At 37.7% G+C, this 19,441-nt stretch overlaps 1 protein-coding gene across 1 annotated transcript in view; it reads right to left on the bottom strand.

The window, feature by feature from the left end:
* The window catches only part of DPH6 (diphthamine biosynthesis 6), a 218,798-nt gene that overhangs the window by 120,527 nt on the left and 78,830 nt on the right, over positions 1-19,441 (bottom strand). Inside the window, exons 9-11 of the mRNA XM_087723172.1 lie at positions 8,837-8,979; positions 6,431-6,573; positions 1,818-1,947 (exon numbers count right to left, since the gene is read on the bottom strand). Coding sequence (XP_087579298.1) covers positions 1,818-1,947; positions 6,431-6,573; positions 8,837-8,979 — 416 coding nt within the window. The remainder of the gene's footprint in view (positions 1-1,817; positions 1,948-6,430; positions 6,574-8,836; positions 8,980-19,441) is intronic.

Genomic DNA, 19,441 nt, shown 5'->3' with positions numbered 1-19,441 from the left:
AGTAGCCAGAAACAACTCCTGCATTCTAAGACTGTTAGTTACCACAGACACAGTTTAAAATACTAACACCCCCATCCCGGGGGTACCCTAGTTCTTAAGCATCTTTCCTGATGAAAATTCTGGAATCTTTAGGGATTTGAACACCGATTTGTAAATCCAGAATTAACCTAATAAAAGTATTGTGTTAAAACTGCTCTAGAAAAAGTAGAAAGAACTTTATTCTAAGGAATATACCAATATTATTGTGGTGATCTTAATTAATTCATTTGCTGCTTTTAATGGCATTATTTTCAATATGTTTTCTATTCTGTTTTTTAAGTTGAAAAAACATGTATTTGCATAAACACAATTGTGGGGTATAACTCCATAAAGTAAATAATACATTTAAAAATGACACTGTTCGGGGTACTTGCTGTTCAGCAAAAGTAAAAGGTGTGTAAAAGCTATTTATTAGTAACACTGCATTAAAAACTGCAGGGGAAGAGCTTTTCTCATATGATGTTTTTCATATTCAGTTTTTCCCTAATCACAGAAAGTGAGATAACGTTAAAGAAGCTGATGTTGAAAAGAAAGCACCTCACTTCCCATTCATTCTTTAAGAGTACACATTTCTTTAGCATCCTTGTTTGTTTACTGAAGATCAAGAAGGATACACATGAATGAGTTTGTTCAATTTGTTAATGAAATGTCCCTACCACAGTGGAATATCTGATAATGGCAGATTATAAGAATAGTCAATTAAAAAAGGAAACCTTTAATTTTAACAAAGTTAGTGAAGCACAAAGAAGAGAAATTATTTATTTGAATTTATATACCACCCATCTTGCAGTTCAAGTGCTTTCAGAGATAGCAATTTTGACAGAGAACAAGATGGTTTCCAAGATGGTCTTAGCTGTCCCAGTGATAATGTCATTATTTAAAACTATAATCTTTCACTGAGCATTAGCTTTCTATACTGCTCTTAGTTTTCAATCTGCACATTTTATCTTCTCTCCTGTAATTGAAAATGCCTTCTTTATTAATTTAGCAGATTCTGTGTCTGATGCTTATCATGTCACTATCTTCTAAGCTGCTTTACTCTTAACCCTGTTTACTGCATTTGATGGGACAAAAAATAATGGAGCTTTTGCCAAGTTAGAATGGAAAAGAAGCAGGAACACAATACAGTATTGCAGGCTAACTCTGCCCACAGCCTGGAATTTGATCCTGATGGGGCTCGAGGTTGACTCAGCATTCCATCCTTCCAATGTCAATAAAATGAGGATTCAGATTATTGGGAGCAGGATGCTGACATTGTAAATTGTCCAGAGAGTGCTATAAAACACTACAGGGCAATAAATAAGTCTATAAGCTGTAATTAATAAGGGGATGATAGACCATTTTGTCCAAATTTTTTAGAACACCTTACTATTATATTGCACTAGTTAGCTAGCTAACTGATAATTATTTCAGAATTATACTTCAGTAAAGTAGGTTTGGGTTACATAATTCAATCGTGAAAAGCATGGACTCATTATGAAGCACGATACTGCATTAAAAGACCTATATGATGAATCTTGGATAACGGAATACAAATTAGGTTCGGTATCAAAAGTATTTTTTTTTAAAATCAGAGATTCACATGCACTCCTGATGCAGCTGCTACAATAGAGAATAAAAGATTGTGTCTTTGAAGAGAGACATACAAAGAGGTGAAAGGAAACCCAATCCAAACACAGAGAAACCAAGTCTGAAGAAAAGTCATAAATAAAGCATTAGTAGCAATGAAGTATATTCCAGTGTACCATAAATATAAGGCAGCAGTAGTATGAACCTACCTCGCTGGAGGACACAAATCAAATGCTGTCATATAGACTGAATTTATCACTGCAAAATCGGCCATACTCTTCATATACAGATGGACCAAAATAATATCTGTCAATGCCAATCCTTTTAAATTCATATGAGCTGCATGTGGAAAAATAATGCAGCTGTTAAAGACAGGAAATATTAGATTTGTACTAAAGGATACCAAGAATATATCTTTCTTTTTTACAAAGAGCTCCCCTTGAACCAAAGCATAACTGAAGTTAAGAACTTAGACAAATAGAAACTATTCTGATCAGTACATTTTTTTATACAGTACATAGGCAGATACATTGAATTTACTTCTTAAACCAACTTGATTTTGTTTGTTCTTTAACGTCGAACTAGTACAAACGAAGACATGTTTAATTCCAGTGTAGCTGCCTCAAAACAGATGAAGCTATCATAGCATTAATCAAATCTACTTCCTAATGAAATATACAATCTACTAAGCATTTACTAGGAAATCATCACGTTATCACATGATTTTAATATTTAATTGTGTGTCTGTATATGTATTACTTGTGACTGAAGGTCAACAATGAGGGACACATTTTGCCAAATGGCAATATTTCTTTTTCTCCTGCTTAAAGCTTTATCTTGTGAAATATTTTACTAGTATTTTGTTAAGATGTTTGTTTAAAATTTATTCAACAATTATCTTCTGAACAATAGAAATTATACTTCCTACAAAAATGACTCCAGACAAAGTGGGGATGTGGCTATAATAATAATGTGTTGGATGCGATGATTCCATCTCATAACTCATGAAGGAAGTATTCCCATAATTTTCCATTAAGAAAAGTCTTACTGGTTGACTATTTTTTACACATCAACTTTTTGAAAACCTTTTCCAGAAGACTGAGGTTTCCTCCACAAATTGTGGTAAGTTTTGTGGCGACTTCTGAAAAGACAGAAGCAACAGAAACCATTATCTTCCTTTTAATGTACATTTTCATCAGACTGAAGGCTCTTCAATTTTGAAGGCATTTCTTAAAAGATTAATGAAGGATTAAGGCCTATTATTTCTCAGTCAGGAACTTGAATATTCAAGAGCCATATGTTCATCATAAAGACCGCCCAGAAAATATAACTATTTCACCTGGCTCATGACAGAATTGGAGAGAAAATTGCTTGTGTCTGTCTACTTGATGGATTACTTTTCTGAATGTTAGAAGAACTTTATGAATAAATCTGCTTTAAAAATTAGAAGGCAGCCTAGCAAGTAAAAAGTTACAAACTAAGCCTTGTAGCCTTAATGCAGAAAGTCAGAACTACAAGGTATGTCTTGTAATTTCCATTTTAGACCATTAAAACAATTAATTTTGCTACAAGGTTTATGTTACCTCCATCGGATAATGTGATTAGTGCCATCCATGCACTAGCTGTTGTTACATCCTCAACCCCCCAAAGTTTTAACCTTAAACTGTCTACTGTGAACCTCACCCTATTCCTAAGAGGTCTGTAAGGGAGCGTGCATAACCTGTCCTACTGTCCCAATCTATTTGTACTCATTTCTTATGTATATACGTATACCTGCTTATATTTATATGTTATATTCATACTTATACTTGTTTTCTCATACATGCTTGACAAATCAAAATAATAAATAAATAAATAAATAAATAAATAAATAAATAAATAAATAAATAAATAAATAAATAAATAAATAAATCTTTATGCCACAGCATGTAGCAAAACAGGGGGAGAAAGCAATCAGACAATCTGATTTTTGTAGTGAAAAGTTTTAACACATTCCTGAAGAGTCTCAACTAAGTTTAGCAAAGAAACCTGGGGTGATACTTTTAGATTGTTAGCACCATAACTCACCTTTTTTTGAGAAGGCAAAGCAAAATATCCACAGGAAATGCAAGTATTCCCTGGATCAAAATGCATCAGTTCACCAGAAATGGGAAAGAATATTTCAGATGTAAATCATCTGCCAAAGCCACCAGGCTTCTTAGCCTCCAGCCAGATAAAACTACTATTTTGGTTTAATTCTAATAAAAAAACAGGCAATGATGTATATTATTTGGACTGGCTAGGGTCATGAAAATATTACAAAAATCAGGTAAGTGTTTTAGAGCTCCAGTCTTTCAATTTACATATTATGCCCAAAAGATTTATGTAGAACATTGCTCCTTTACCTACAAGCCTGATTACAACCACTGTGCTGATTTCTAGGCTGTTAGGAACTAGCTTAAGGGCCCTTTAGGAAGCCTGCTGCCTTTTTACCTTGCAAAATTGCTCATGCTTCCTTATCATTCTGTATTCAGTCATCAACTCAGCTGCACAAGCCAAATGTTAAGATTTTATGAGCCAATACATCAAAAGTATGTGCGTACAAGAATACTAGCCTGCCCACTGCAGCTGCTGAGAACAATTTCCATTTTTATGAATGAAAAGGATGCCTGCATAAATATTTATTTATTTAAAACTACAAAAATACGGAGGGATTCAGAAGAAAATAGAAGCATTTTGTTTTATATCTCAATATCTTGTAAGGGCTTGATAGTAAGAAATCCAGCAACCACAATTCCCAAGACATCAATTCTTTGCTTGCATTAAGTACATAAATGAGATTTAGAGCTACTGACCTAATCCTAGATGCCAAAATCAACCACAGCAACAGCTTTTTAGAGAACTTAATTTAAAATTATGATAAAGGCAATTTAGCTAACAGAAAGCGGACAGAATGGGAATGCACATACAAAAAGATAAAAGGAATGAAAACAAACTCAGCTGCCTTGTATAACCAGATCAAGGGAGAACATAAAAAGAATTCAGTCCAATCACAAAGGTAAAAATGGATGGATTTAGACTGCAAATTTCTGTGACCAAATGCAGCAATTCTTGTATAATACTCTTCCAAGCAATAACTGTATGATGGACAATCCTCTATCAGTTGGTCTTGGCACTTAGTAGAACATTCAAAATGAAAGTCACCTATTCTTATTTATTTGTCAAATGTATATGTGTATCCCGTCCATTTCACATAAAAGTGACATGGTGATGTACAAGAATAGAAAACAATCAATATATAAAACATTATTATTACTATTATATTAACATTAGCATTACTATATCATTAACAATGGAGCTACTTCAATCTCATCAGTCTTCTGGAGTCCTTCTACAAAATCAACAGGCAGAGGTGGAATCAGCCTCACTTAATGAGTTGGGAAGGTATTCCATAAAGTGGACACATATAATCTATTTCATCCAAAGTTCACCCACAGCTGTCACACAAACACCTTCTCAACCACCTTTCCCCCAAAATGGAAGTTAAATACTGAACAAACATTTTCCAGTATACTGTGGTCCAGTGATGCTTGAAGAGAAAACACTCCCAGGCCTCCTTTAATGGTAAAGGAACAATCTCCTCGCTACTGCTGGAATCTACACACACAACACCATCCAGGCCCTGTCCATTTCCTTAGGACCAACAGGTTCAAGCTGTTCCCATATAATTGGGCAAGATCCTCACCAGGTATCTCTCCTGGTCCTGAAACAAGGCCAGCATCCAATTGTGAATGAATGTGAATGATTTTTTTCTGGCAGAAAATTGTTCCATACTATTGTTCGCCAAGCTTCCTCTTATTCAAAAAGGTACATCTTACCTGAAACAGGGCTGCAAGATGCCTATGAACAGATGCAATAAGGTTGGAGAAATATTGGTGCTTCATCCACCTTATTTCATAGCATTTGTAACCCATTTTTGGTTAAGTTCATTCCCTGTAAAAAGCTAGTGCCACTCTACATACTCTTCTCTCATTTTATATCCCTTAATTCTTCTGTGACCATGGGGAGTGATGGGATCCACAAAAGAAGAGAAATCCCATAGATGTAATCTGATCCTCATCTTCAAAAGTCCTCTTTTTCCAAATGGTGACCAAAGTTTCAAGTGGACTGTGTAGCAGACCAGCAAGAACAGCCCCGATCCCTGGGAAACCCAAGTGGATCCATCAGTCACCAGAGATAGAGCTATCTAATGGATCCAGCCTCCCTGAAATGGACTTGAGAATCCTATGATAATCAGAATCATGACAACAGAGTCATCAAGAGTTCTCCCAGTTTCAAATCACAGTCACCGATCTGACAGGAATGCCAGATGTGGTATGTGATCACTGATCCATGTTGTGCTATCTCCAAAAGGACTATGCCCCTTTCTGGACCTAATCCATACGTGCCTTGGTAATACATGCCAGGTCAGCCCTCTCATCAATGATTAAATTGCAGATGCGGGATTTTTAAAATAAGAAATGAGATGGCTAAGAACTGCCCAGGGAGCTAACTACTCATGTTGGCTGCCTAAATTCTCAGAAGAAACAAGATACTTACTACTAGCTGGAGAGCAACAAGAGGAGAGGGAATTGCTTGGTGAGATTTCAACTCAGAGAAAATCACATAATTTATTCTCCAAAGAATTTTAGCCTTTTTTACTTCATGCAAACTAAAAATGCTTTTAAAATTGTGCTAAACACATTTAATTGATTAAACACACAGATTACTAATTATTAATCCCTAATTGAAACCTATCCCTTCTGCAGCTTATACTACACTTCAAAATGCCCAATAAAACTACCTTGGAGTGAGGAAAGGACATCATTTGCCAATTCTTGTATGCTTTTTCCTTCCAATGGATGAAAGTATGCGCTGATGCCTGTTATCCACTGGTAACCCTTCAGAGACTTCTCAGAAAATTCAAGAGCTTTACCTATAAAGATTGAAAAATAAGGACATAATGAGAGAGCCAATTTGGTGTTAATTAAGGCATCAGATTAGAAACCAGAAGACTATGAATTTTAGTCTCACCTTAAGCACAAAGCCAGCTGGGTGACCATGGGCCACTTTCTCTCTCTGAGCCTTAAGGAGCAGGCTATGATATCTAACTTTTAAAACTTTGTCAAAAAAACGGCAAGGACTCATCCAGGTAGTCATCAAGAGGCATGTGCATGCACGAACGCACACGCTGCACACACACAGACAATTTTTCACTTTATTTAGCTTTATCTATCAAAAGACTTAAATGCTTGCTCTATGAATCTTCTAAAAGAAAAAGTAGATCATTCAATACATATGCAACAATGTATAAAACAACTGGCAAATGTAGGGTTGTGCTTAAAAGTCCTTAGAAGGAATTAATATACGCAGGTTTCTTGCAAACATTCTGATTATTTTCTTTATCTTCTCCAAATCAAAGAGAGTGTACAAATCATAAATATTGAACCTGGGGCTCTATTCAATGAGCACTCCCAAATGCTCTCAATATCTTCTCGTGAAAAATAAAACAGAGTGAAGCCGATTTCTATGACATTTCTCCCTTCCAGACCCTTAATGTCTTTAAATCCACCAGAAAACAGTCCAGAATGATAATATCCTTCCCACCAAACTATTAACAAGTTGACCTTTTTTTAATGATAGAATTTGCTGGATATCACCCACCGTTATTTTATAATCTTACTACTTCTTGAAGTATCATACTATACTAATTATAGGGTATGTATTTCCATATCCCAATGCAAAAACTTGATGTATGGGCAAATGCAGTCTTGGACACTGATGGATACATAACATGGGAAGTTATTTTACAAAACAAAATAAATGTACCAGTTTTGGATTTGGATGCAATTATGCCCTAGGCTGAAATGAAAAAGATTCCACTTGTTCAAAATAGGTCCAGATTTCCTTTTTCATCTGTAGTATTATTCTATTCAGGCTGGGGATAACCTAACTCTTACTCACAGATTTTGCAGAGGGAGGAACAAAAACATGAAACAGGAAGAACGGAATAAGACAGACTCACTTGAAGCTGATTTGATCTAATCCACAATGCATCACTTCAAACTATGATACATACTGATCATATTAATGAGTGAAAAGTTGCACGATTAATATAAACCAATAGTTCAAGGAAGTGAAAAAAACTGTTTAAATTAAAGACCATAGATTATGAAATGCCAAGAAGAGCTCTGCATAATTCTACTGACTACATGTTATTGAGCTGAAGAAGCTTCTTGGATGAGGAGCAAAATGTCTTCAAAGAAAAACCAGAAAGTCCAGTTGCCTTTTGAAAAAGCACCTTTGGGACAACCATGACCTGGATGACTGAGAATCTCCATAGACATTAATGCTATCTATTTTGGCCTGGATGAATGAATGGATGGTTTTTCTTCTGTACAATTCTTCATTTAAATGAATGGGAATTTTCAGAATGGACAGTATGATTTTTTGGGAATGACATTCACACAGATACATAAGTATCACCATCCTACAGCTCAAATTTAAGGAGGCATGATCCATATCAATCAGAAGATCACTAATGACCGCTGTAGCTTATTAACTCCAATGAGAAGATATGTATACATTTTCTATCCATATCTCTAGTCAATGGTGAGAGTAGTGAACATATTTTTGAAGAAAGCAACACACTGACTTATTTATTTATTTGATTTAGGCACCATTCAATTTTTGGAACACTGTAAGAGTGAGAGACTTATGAATCTTGGGGGAATCTTACATTCTAATCAGAACAGAAGTAACAGTAGCAATAGCAATAGCAATAGCAATAGCACTTAGACTTATATACTGCTTCACACTGCTTCACAGCCCTCTCTAAGCTGTTTACAGAGCATATTGCTACAACAATCTGGGTCCTCATTTTACCAACTTCGGAAGGATGGAAGGATGAGTCAACCTTGAACCTGATGAGATCCGAACTGCAAAATTGCAAGCAGCTAGGAGTCATGAGAAGTAGCCTGCAGTACTGCACTCTAACCACTGCACCACCGAGGCTCTTAAGTAAGAAATATAAACATCTACTAAAAATCTAATCTGAGTAAACTATACAAAGTTACTAAGAATATTAAATATTGAATGCTATATTGATGTTGTTAAAAGTAGTAATAATTTTGTCTTCTTGAGAAAAATTATACAAACAAAAATCAGAAAACTGTTATCAACTGTCTATAGTGAATAAGGCAACTTACTTTCTTGTGCAAAATGTGGTCTTAAAAACTGCCATCTAATGCAAGGGGTTTCTTTTCTCTCATCTGAAGGTGGCCAGGCACTGTCTTCAATTTTTTGTGTGTCACATGAACATTTCCCAGGCAGAATTTTGCTCTCAAACTGTACCTGATTAAAAGAAACATTGCAACGTGGGTTACCTGAAAATTCTAATTCTTGGATAAAAAGCCCATCAGTGACCAAGAGAGTAGGTCTCTTCTGTTTTAGCGAGAAAGTTAGAAGTTGCTACTTATTACTGAGAATGTGTTTCCAAGCAGAGTCACCAGCATACTTTCTGGAGATCGATGTGACTCACAGACATAAAACTGAATTGCAACCTAAGTGAACAGCACTATGTAATGATTTAATTTACTTAGGACAATTAACAGGGAATCGTTATATAGATAAAACAATGCAAATCAATAGTACGCATGGGAACATTCATCATGTTAATGGTAATGGAGACAAGAAAGTGCTTTAAATGCAACCTTAAACTTTCAACAATATATATCTATTTAACTTTTTTAAAAAAACAAGTTTTCAAAGTGAATTCAACAAGTTCCTGCCACTGTCTGCTGCCCTCTTCTGGTGTGGATCAGGTATTTCTCTCTCCATCTTTCTGGTAGAAAAGCAATTTTGTTTTAGTTTACTAGTGCTATGTATTAGTATTTTACTCACAAAACACATTTAACATAATCCACAGCATTGGCAGACAAAAGACAGAACACTGGAAAGCTTCCTGTGAACTATGTGTTGTCTGCCACAGGCCATTTCCTTTGAAAGTATACTGATCTTGATGAATCCTTCTATGATTCACAAAAACACATTCATAGTATAACATAAACTAACATTTTTGGAACAAAAAACAGCTTCTATATTCACTTTACTTTGAAATGATATGTAGTCTATATATGTTCTGTATCAGAAAAGCAGTGGACATTAGCATATTCAAAGGCCCACAGTACTATATATTTGTCCATAAGGGGAAAAAGATATTTTTTAAAAAAAAAAAATCACTGTTTTCTGATGGTAAGACTAGGATCCCAATCTGGATCTAGAGGACAAATTGGAGACAACACTGACATATACCAAAGACTGATAATACATAATTGTTTTTTTTGAGAACTTTGGTATAAAAAGGGAACGGATATCTGACTTGAATTGGATAGATTGTCATTTGTATTAGGACTTTATATATTTTATTTATTCTGCTTTATTCACGTTTTATGTTCCATTTTGTTAAACACTGGGACCTTAGTATACAGCAATAGGCAAATTGGTAAATAAAAATGAATTCATATTCCTGAAACTAGCATCCCATTTATTTATTTATTTTAAAAAAGTGTGATCCAGAGAAAATCAATTACTAACTTAGGAATGCTAATATATTCACCCATTAGCTCTGTAATATGGTCAGTTATTCAAATTCAATAAAATAACTCATTTCATTTAGACATCACCCTGGCTATGAAATACTCAATTGGCTGAGCTGAAATTACTAGTAAGAAGTAGTTAAAGTATAGATAATCATTCATGGGAACATTTGTTACAGCCCATTTGGTGTAATGCCTATATTTATTTATTAATATTTTATTTATAAAATGTATATGTTGTTTATCTCGCAGTTCAAGGTGACTCTGAGCAGCTTACAATATAATAAATATGTTATACTGTTTTTAAATGGCTATAAAACAGTTATAACTATAAAAACATTCAAATTACAACAGTTTGAAACAAACTTAAAAAACATGTTTTTTTTAAAATTGTTAGATTAGGACTGGGAAAACACAAATCTAGAAAGTAAAATTTTTAATAAAGTTTTTTTTTATAATAACATCATACAAGCAAATATAACTGTTGAGATTTCTGTTTTTCCAGTCCTAGTTCTTAGGCCTGAGAAAATGGCAATGTTTCTTACATAAAGAATTAAAACACCAACTTGATCCAGGTTTACATACATATACTTGGCTCAAGAGTACAGAAGGCAAATCCATGCAGAGGCAACTCCCAACATTTTACAATAGTTTTCTATAGTAAAATAGGAGGAGTAAACCTTCAATTCCTGCATACTTTCCTTGACCCATATCTTTGACACATAATTCAAAATGTCTGAGAGGATAACACATAGTTTATTATTCTTCTAGGCTTCTGATTGTTTTATATATAAAATCTGATCTTGTTTGCTAGGCACATTTTCTCATTTGACCATTAAATTAATCTATTGGATTAATTAATTTATTGGATGAAATATTTGCTTTTCCCTCTATACAGGAATGTTTTATGGATAAATAACATTATTTGCTTCCAATATGAAAAAAATTAAGCAGGGCATAATCAATCCCTCCCTCCCCCCCCCTCTCTCTCACACACACACACACCATGCCTAATGATCCAGCTGGTCATTTTTCTTACAATGTAAATGTAACATCAGAACCAAATTCTTAATTTCTCATATTTTGAGTTCTAATTCCAGTTCTCCAATTCTGTTCTTCACCAGAGATATTATATTCTGGAACATATCCAAGTAACTATCAAAGAAAGATTTGTGAAATGGAGAAGGGGATGGATAAGGACCACATTGATGAATTAAATTAACTGCAGACCCTACAGAAAAGCAAACAATGGCATTAGATTTATATACTGCTTCACAGTACTTTACAGTCCTCTCTGAGCGGTTTACAAAGTCAGCATATTGCCCCAAACAATCTGGATATTCATTTTACCGACCTCAGAAGAATGAAAGGCTGAGTCAACCTTGTGTGGGTCAGGATCAAACTGCTGGCAGTTGGTAATACTGCATTCTAATAGTAAGGGAGCTGGTGGCACTGATGAAGATTGGAGGAATTGTAGGTTCTTGGCATCCCATTTTTGGGGGCGGTAGCAATAGATCCTTCCTGGTTCCTTCACCAGCAGTGGATGTGCTGAGCTTTAAAAAAAATGCCAGCAAGGCTGCATGGTATCCACATGGGCCCCATAGGTTTATGGAGGCCTGGTCTAGATGCTCTTGCTGTTTCTGAAGAACCACAGTAATTGGTGATTTGGGAAGAAGTAACTTGTGTCTCTTAACCCAGTTATCCTTTTTTAAAAAAAAGAAAATGATGAAATCAAAGTTACATATAGGCCTCCTATGGCATAATAAGTTAAAATGCCTTGTTCAGTAATCCAATGGAGGGTCACTTTGGAGAAGATGAAATTATTTTCCTATGATCTTAAAATGAAGCTAATACATCAAAACATTTTATTTCATGTATATTAGACACCTTAGTAAATGTTTAATAAGGGATGGTAACAATCATCTTGCCGCTGGAGGTGTAACTCAGGAGTTCAAACATTAACTCACATGGTTTGGACCTACAGTATGTTAAATATGTAAATCTTCTTTTTGGCTGCATTTCTAGGCTTTGGAATCTATCAAGATAGAAGAAGCTGAAGATTTCTCAGGATTTGCAGTTAATAAAAAGAATAATCATACATCAACAAAAGGAGAATTATACAACTGATTTGCAGCAACGGGTTGTGAATATGCAAAGCCACCCACAGTTGCTTCAACAGTGAGATGGGCAGCATACAGATTTATGTAGTCTAGCAGAAGAGTATGAAGAATAAGGAAGAAAGCAATATAATTTTTGAGAGAATAGAAGTGACAGAAAATAATTTTGTCTTCTACCCCTTTTTTCATATTAGCGTGATTTTTGAAGTTACACTGTTAATATTTTTACAGATATTGATACTTTTTACTCTATTAATTAGAGTAAGGCTAAGCTAATAGATCACTTAAAAACAGCATAACAAAATTTGCCTTTAACACTGTGTTCATTACCAATTTTTTGATTTTCTGTAGTCACTCAGGAAAGCAATCTCCTAGGTGCAACTTATGTCAAAACAGTAAAAGGAAAAGGTTCCCCTCGCATATATGTGTAGTCATTCCCGAATCTGGGGGGCAGTGCTCATGTCCGTTTCTAAGCCAAAGACCCAGCGCTGTCCAAAGATATCTCTGTGGTCTTGTGGCCAGCATGACTAAACACTGAAGGCACATGAAACGCTGTTACCTTCCCACCAAGGTTGTCCCTATTTTTCTACTTGCATTTTTACGTGCTTTCAAAGTGCTAGGTTGGCAGAAGCTGGGGAAAGTAAAGCAAGCTCACTCTGTTACACGGCGCTAGGGATTCGAACTGCTGAACTGTCGACCTTTCTGATTGACAAGCTCAGCAGCCACTGAGCTACTGTGTCCCCTTAGGTGTCAAAACAGTAGGGGAAAATAATTACAAACTTCTATGGAAAAGATCAATGAGAATAATTTCTTTTGTATTTCTTTTAATAGGGGCCCTAGATAAAACCTATAAACTTGATATAGACAGATTGACAATGCATAACCTTCCCACCCTGCCCGCAGTTTAAAATAAAATGTATATTAAAATTAACGTACACTGTTAAGTAAAAACAGGCAAGCTGTTTCTTGTTCTATTTAAGTATTTCTTTTTTTAAAAAAACCTTGGGCTTCCCTTATTCCTTCTTATAAAAATTAACATTTTCAGTGCAAATATTACATTTGTGTTCTTTGAGCAATAATAGCTTCTTGCCGAGAAAGAAAAGGAGAATCCATCTGTGATTAAAGCCTACAGGGATATCAGTATCATAAAATGTGAAAAGCAACAATGACATAACACAAAATGATTATCAGTCAAAAGCTTCCAAAATGAAAAAATTGTGTCACTTTCAAACAGTGAACTTTTGATATTTATTTATTTAGAAAAATTATTTATTTAGAAAATCTATATTGCCGCCTACTCTCATATGGCGACAAGGCGGCTTATAAGAACAATATGTCTTTTTCCCAAATAACAGAACATTTTTAAACAGTAACCTTAGTTAAACAAATGATGAAAATATAATTTGTTTAAATGAAAATGAACAGCTTAGACTTTTTCCATTACCAAAGGATGAGGCAGAAAGCAGGAAAAGCATTTTCAAAATAATCAGACAGGTGGAATTTATTTTTAGTGACATACAGTAAAGCTGCAAAACTCAATTCCTAAAGAAGTCTTCCCTGAGCAGCTCTAAAGAGGTCATAATATTATCAATTACTTTTTGTTTTATTAGAACTTGGTTTAATCTATCTTTCAGAATATTCCATTGTCCTTGACCTTACTATACAAGAAAACAGCTCCCTTGTCAGAATAGAGAGAGTAGGCAAAATATTATTCCTAGATGTAATTTCTATGAACTTCTTTCATTTCATTATGAAAATGCTAAACCAAAGAAAAGCTCAGTATAAAATCAACTGAAACCTATCAAAAGATCTTCCATTCTCATTCATGCAAATCCCACCGTTCTGTATAAAAGAATATTCTCCAAATGCAGATAAATAAAAACCAAAATTATTTTCCCTCAGTTCCTTTCTTTGTTATCCCTTACTCAAGGCATCATTTTTCCATACTTTCTCCTCCTAATCAAAATGAAATTTGCCTCTTTTATGTTCTTCCTTTGGTTTCTGTTTCATATTATGATTGTACAGCAACATTTCTGAGGTCCATCAGAAGATGTTCTCTTACTAGATTTTTTTATGGAGTGACTTTCTTCCAACCTAGGGAGCATGTCATGAGGAAAAACAGATAAACAATTTCTTGGTGTTGGCAAAAGCCTAGGCTCATCAGGCAGCTCATTTTATAGCCAGTTACGTCAATTTCTGCTTGTTGCAATAAATTATTAACCACAACTCAAACCCAATGGGGTCCAAAGCAATTCCATTTTACATAGCAATCAGCCATGAGGGTTTGTGTATTACTTGCATGCACATACAGCTTTTTCACTTAAATTGATGGGATTTCAAAGCATTTAACAAGGCTGGATATTAACCCAGTGGGTTGTTTATTGAAAACAGAACTGAGCATGCTTAGCCTTGAGAAGCAATAACAGAAAAGGTTGGTATAGTAACATCCTTCATTTATATGAAGAACATTTATTTATTTTCAATTTCTCCTACTAAGGGAAGGTTAATCCTAGTAAGCTGAAGTTACAGGAGGGTATAATTTGAAAGAACCCTTGGAGACATTTCTGAATGGTAAAACGAGATTAACAGCATAACTAATGGGAATCAGAAATGGCCTTTTCCCTGCTAGCAATCTTCCTGCAGAGATTGCATAGTTGTTAAGGATTATCCTAATCCAGATTACTTCCATCAAGCACTGGGTTGGACTAAACAGACTACGGATTTTATTTATTTTTATTTATTTATTTACAGACACTACTTTATTTACAAAGTTCTAGTTACAATTGTTTTTTTGAGGATACGAACAAATCTTTCTGCAACATCAACCTAGAAGGTTCTGAAACTTAGAGTAAAATACATCATACACTAACTCTTTCCTGACATCTCCTGACTTCTGCTCACTCATCTGCACGTATGCCATTCACAGCTGTGTGTAGCATGTATAGTATTAGCTGTGAATATCAGGAATTATGCACAAGACTGATTTTTATGCTTGTTTAGATTTATAAACAAATCTGATTTATGAATAGTCTCTTGGAACACTACCTGTTCATAAGTAGAGGAATAGACATGGTCAATTTATATACCGTATTTTTCGGAGTATAAGGTGCACCTTTCCCCCCCCCTAAAAGAGGGTGAAAATTTGGGTGCGTCTTATACACTGAATGTAGCTCCACCCACCCACTCTCTTTTACCCTTTGGGGTCTGCCTTCCAGTAATTTACTTCCTTGAGGCAAACAAGGAAAATGGGGCTTGTGGATGTGGTAACAAGCTATAGCCGTGATGGCGAACCTATGGCACGTGTGCAACAGGTGGCACACGGAGCCATGTCACCTGGAACACCAAGCCTCACCCAATTGTCTTCCTGGTTTCTGGTGTTAATGCACACGCAACAATCAGCTTCCAAAAAGCGGCCAGCTGATTGGCGTGTGCGCATGCGAACAGAAACCAAAAATTAATTGAGCTCCTTTGACATTGTGCATGAAGCTGAACTCTCTGGATTCTCTTCTCCCGCTTGCTGCTCCTGCTCCTCTCTCTTGATTATAAGTTGTCCAGATTAGATGGGCTAGCACAGGTGGGGGCTGGCTGCAGCCGAGCTGGAGGAGGCAATGACTGTGAAGCCTTGGGACTCCCGGAGCTCATGGTTGCGTCTCACCCCAAAGAAGAGGGGGTCTGTTTTCCCCCTCACAGCTGCAAAGACTGGGCCGGGCCGAACAAGCAGCCCAAGAGATTACAAGAGAAGTACTGCACCTGTATGCCGGCAGCTCCTCTAGGGGAAGGGAAAGAGGAGGGTGAAGCCAGGACAGGGAGTTGACCAGAAAAGGAAGAGAGCAGGAGAGAGAAAGGCTGGGAGGAGGGAGGGTGGGCCAAAGGGTGCCCGTGGGGCTCGTTTGGGAATATTAATGTGGGCGTTCCAAGCAGAGAGAGAGAGACAGCCCAGAGGAGTTGAAGTGACTGCCTCCAGGCCTCTCTCATTCCTCCCTCAGCCCTGCACATCTAGGTTTACAGCTGACTCTCCTCGGCTGGGCAAGGCTCAAGTTCACCCATAGAGACTCCCTCACACCTGTGGCCAACGCAGCAGGGAAAGGAAGGAGCCCAGCCATTCACACTTAATTGTTTAGCTCATTGGGAGCCCCCAGGCAAAGCTGAGCAAAGGTGGGCAATTGCCTCTCACCTTTGCAACCTGAAGGTTGGCATTTCGCCTCTGTCAGGTGAATCCCCTTTGCGCCTCTTGCAGCTGCCGGATGCTCAGGGAAGAAGGGAGGTGTGTAAGACAAGGCAGGCGGATGGGCGCTTGGGAAAATGTAGAAGGTATAGAATCAGCTCTGCTGAAGATGAGAAGGCTTGGAGCTCCCCCCCACCCATTTGTCCACCAGCAGAAGCCTTCCGGGAGGTTTCAGCTGGCGCACATGCGTGGGGAGCTCCAAGCCTTTGTGTCTTCAGGCAGAGCTCATTCCATGCCTTCTACGTTTTCCCGGGCAGAGTCACCCGCCCACCTGCCTGCCTGTCTTGTCTTACACAAGTTGGTCTGGAGTGGTGAGACCAGCTCTGCGGAAGGGCCATTCCTTCTGCTCAGCTTATGCACTTGAAAAGACCCAGCAATTCCATGTCCGCAACCAATTCCCTCATGGCCAAAAGGTCCCAGCGGGGCTTCTGGAAGAGAGTGGCCGAAGTGGCTTCTCTCCTCCTGCCATCCAAAGGAAAAGCCCCAGGGAGATGGGCTCCATGCGCTGCTCTGGCGCCAGCTGAAGCCTTGAGCAGCCAGCAGCTGCAAGAGGCATGAGGGAAATCAGTTCTGCCTGAAGGCGAGAAGTCTGGGAACTCCCCCCCCCTTGCCCACTGGATGAAACCTCCCGGGAGGCTTCTCCTGTGCTCTTCTAGGGAGGTGGCAGGTGATGGGTAGGTGGGAAAGCTTCGAGCCTTCTCAAAGCACTCTGTCCCTTTTGTAGTTTGGCTTATTGCTTTGTGACACTTGGGTTGCAAGATTAAAAAGGATAAGGCAGCGCGCATTTTCCCGAAAGTTGGAAAAAATTAGGCAAGCCTCCAGAGCGCAAAAAACTGGCCCTATGGGCAAACCAGAAGTTCAGGAACAGATGTCCAGTTTGCTTTTAGAGTTGGTTTAAGCCCTCCGGAGGCTTCAGGGACCTTCAGGAGGCTTTCCTGAAGCCTCCGGAGGATTAAAAAGACTCTATGAGCAAACCCGAAGTCACTTCCGGTAGGGTCCTTTTTAGTCCTCCGGAGGCTTCAGGGAAGCCTCCTGAAGGTCCCTTAAGGCCTCTGGGGGGCGGGGAGGCTGTTTTCGCTTTCCCCAGGCTCCTATAAAGCCTCTGGAGCCTGGGGAGGGTGAAAAAAGCATGCAAAAAATGGGGGGAGCGCCTCTTATGAGCACATGCACACTGGGGCGGTTATTCGTTACATTATGGATGTAACCCCCCCACTATCCCCCTAATATGGCACGCAAGCCAAAAAAGGTTCGCCATCGCTGGCCTATAGAAGGTTCAAATTATTAGACTGATTTTTTAAAGACTGATTTATTATTGTTCTATACTGCTTAACAAAATGGAGAAGCTTTTTAAAATAAATGCTTAATCTGAAGAGGCCCAGTGCTATTGTATCTTCTTTTAAATAGCAGAGAATAACTATACTTCCAGAAAGCACATCAATTTTAACAGCATCTGTACAAGTATAGTCTGAAATGTAACACTACAAACGGTGTAAATTGTCTGTACTGTTTGCTGTTTGTTGCAAGGAGACAAATTGCTGAGAGGCAGAAGGAGATCCCCCCCTTGTTGTTCTCCCCAAAAGCTAGGTGAATCTTATACTCCACAGCCAACTTACCATGACCAACTTGCTGTGTGCTCAGTCGGCATGGCGAATTCACTGTGGGACAACTTGACATGGGACAATTTAAAAATGCAATTTTTTCTAAATAATAAAAAAATATTTTAATTTTTTTCATTTACATTTTGTTCTGTCCCTCCTTTCGCCTCCTTTCTTTAATGATTCTATTCCACTATTTTAGAGATTTTATTAATATTTATAGGCCGCCCTTTTCCCTGAGGGGACTCAGGGCAGCTTACATAAAATGGGGAGGGGAGTTTCTTTCATATTAGTGTAACTCTTGTTCTGCAGCGGGTTGTCTCATGACAAATTGGCCATGGCAAGTTGTCCCGCAGTGAGTTGGTTGTAGCAAGTTGGTCATGGCGAATTGTCATAGACCCCTTGGTAAATGACTCTGGACATTAAAGGAAATGTAAAGTCAAGTAAAAACAACACAAAGCCATTACAATCGAACTACAAATATCAAAATACATAGCAACTGAAAAAGTCATTTTCACACACAAGTCCAGGCACAAAGCCAGGTCTTTAGGACTTTATGAAAACCAGCAGGTCAGGGCCACATAATCCCTGGAAAGAGAATATTCCAGAGATTGGACTTCAGCAGAAAAATATTGCTTTCTGGGCCCCACCAGCAAACATTAACTAATGGGAGCCATAACCACACCTCCCCTGTAAGACTGGATAGGACAGATATCGACAACTAGGGAGAAATAGTCCCCTAAATAATCTAGTTCCAAACCATAAAAGTCTTTAAAAGTGACAACTAGCATTTGAATTGCACCTGGAATATAGTTGGTGGCCAACTGGCAACCCATGCCAATGTCATGACACAAATAAGTGCCAAATATTAGGACTCACTTGCTATCCATGTGGCCACATTCTGCACCAGTTGAGGGTATCTGAATGCTCTTCAAGGGCAACTTCATGTAGAACACTTTCCATTGTCCAGACAAAAGTCATGGAGTTATGAGTGACTGTGAACAAGGCTTCCCAGCCCAGGAACAGACACAGCCGGCACATAGTATGTAAACGCCCTCCCAGCCAAGGCTGCTATCTTCTCTTTGAACAAGGGCTGAGGGCAAGAGGATCCCAAATTGTACACCAAGCCTGAGGCAGTGTCATGTCATCCAGAATCAAAGATACAAGATCCCTGGTATCAAAAAGTCAAAAAGCCCAAAGCTCAGTTTTGCTTGGGTTGAATTGAAGTCTACTGCACTCCATCCAAGGTGGCGCACCAAGAGCCAAGGTGGCGCAGTGGTT

The sequence above is a fragment of the Thamnophis sirtalis genome, unplaced genomic scaffold, assembly GCF_051295495.1.
Source record: "Thamnophis sirtalis isolate CommonGarterSnake01/CBP01778 unplaced genomic scaffold, rThaSir2_p1.2 scaffold_1, whole genome shotgun sequence".
NCBI classification, from domain to species: Eukaryota; Metazoa; Chordata; class Lepidosauria; order Squamata; family Natricidae; genus Thamnophis; species Thamnophis sirtalis.
The sequence above is the reverse complement of the archived record's forward strand: the minus strand, read 5'-3'. Positions and strand labels throughout refer to the sequence as shown.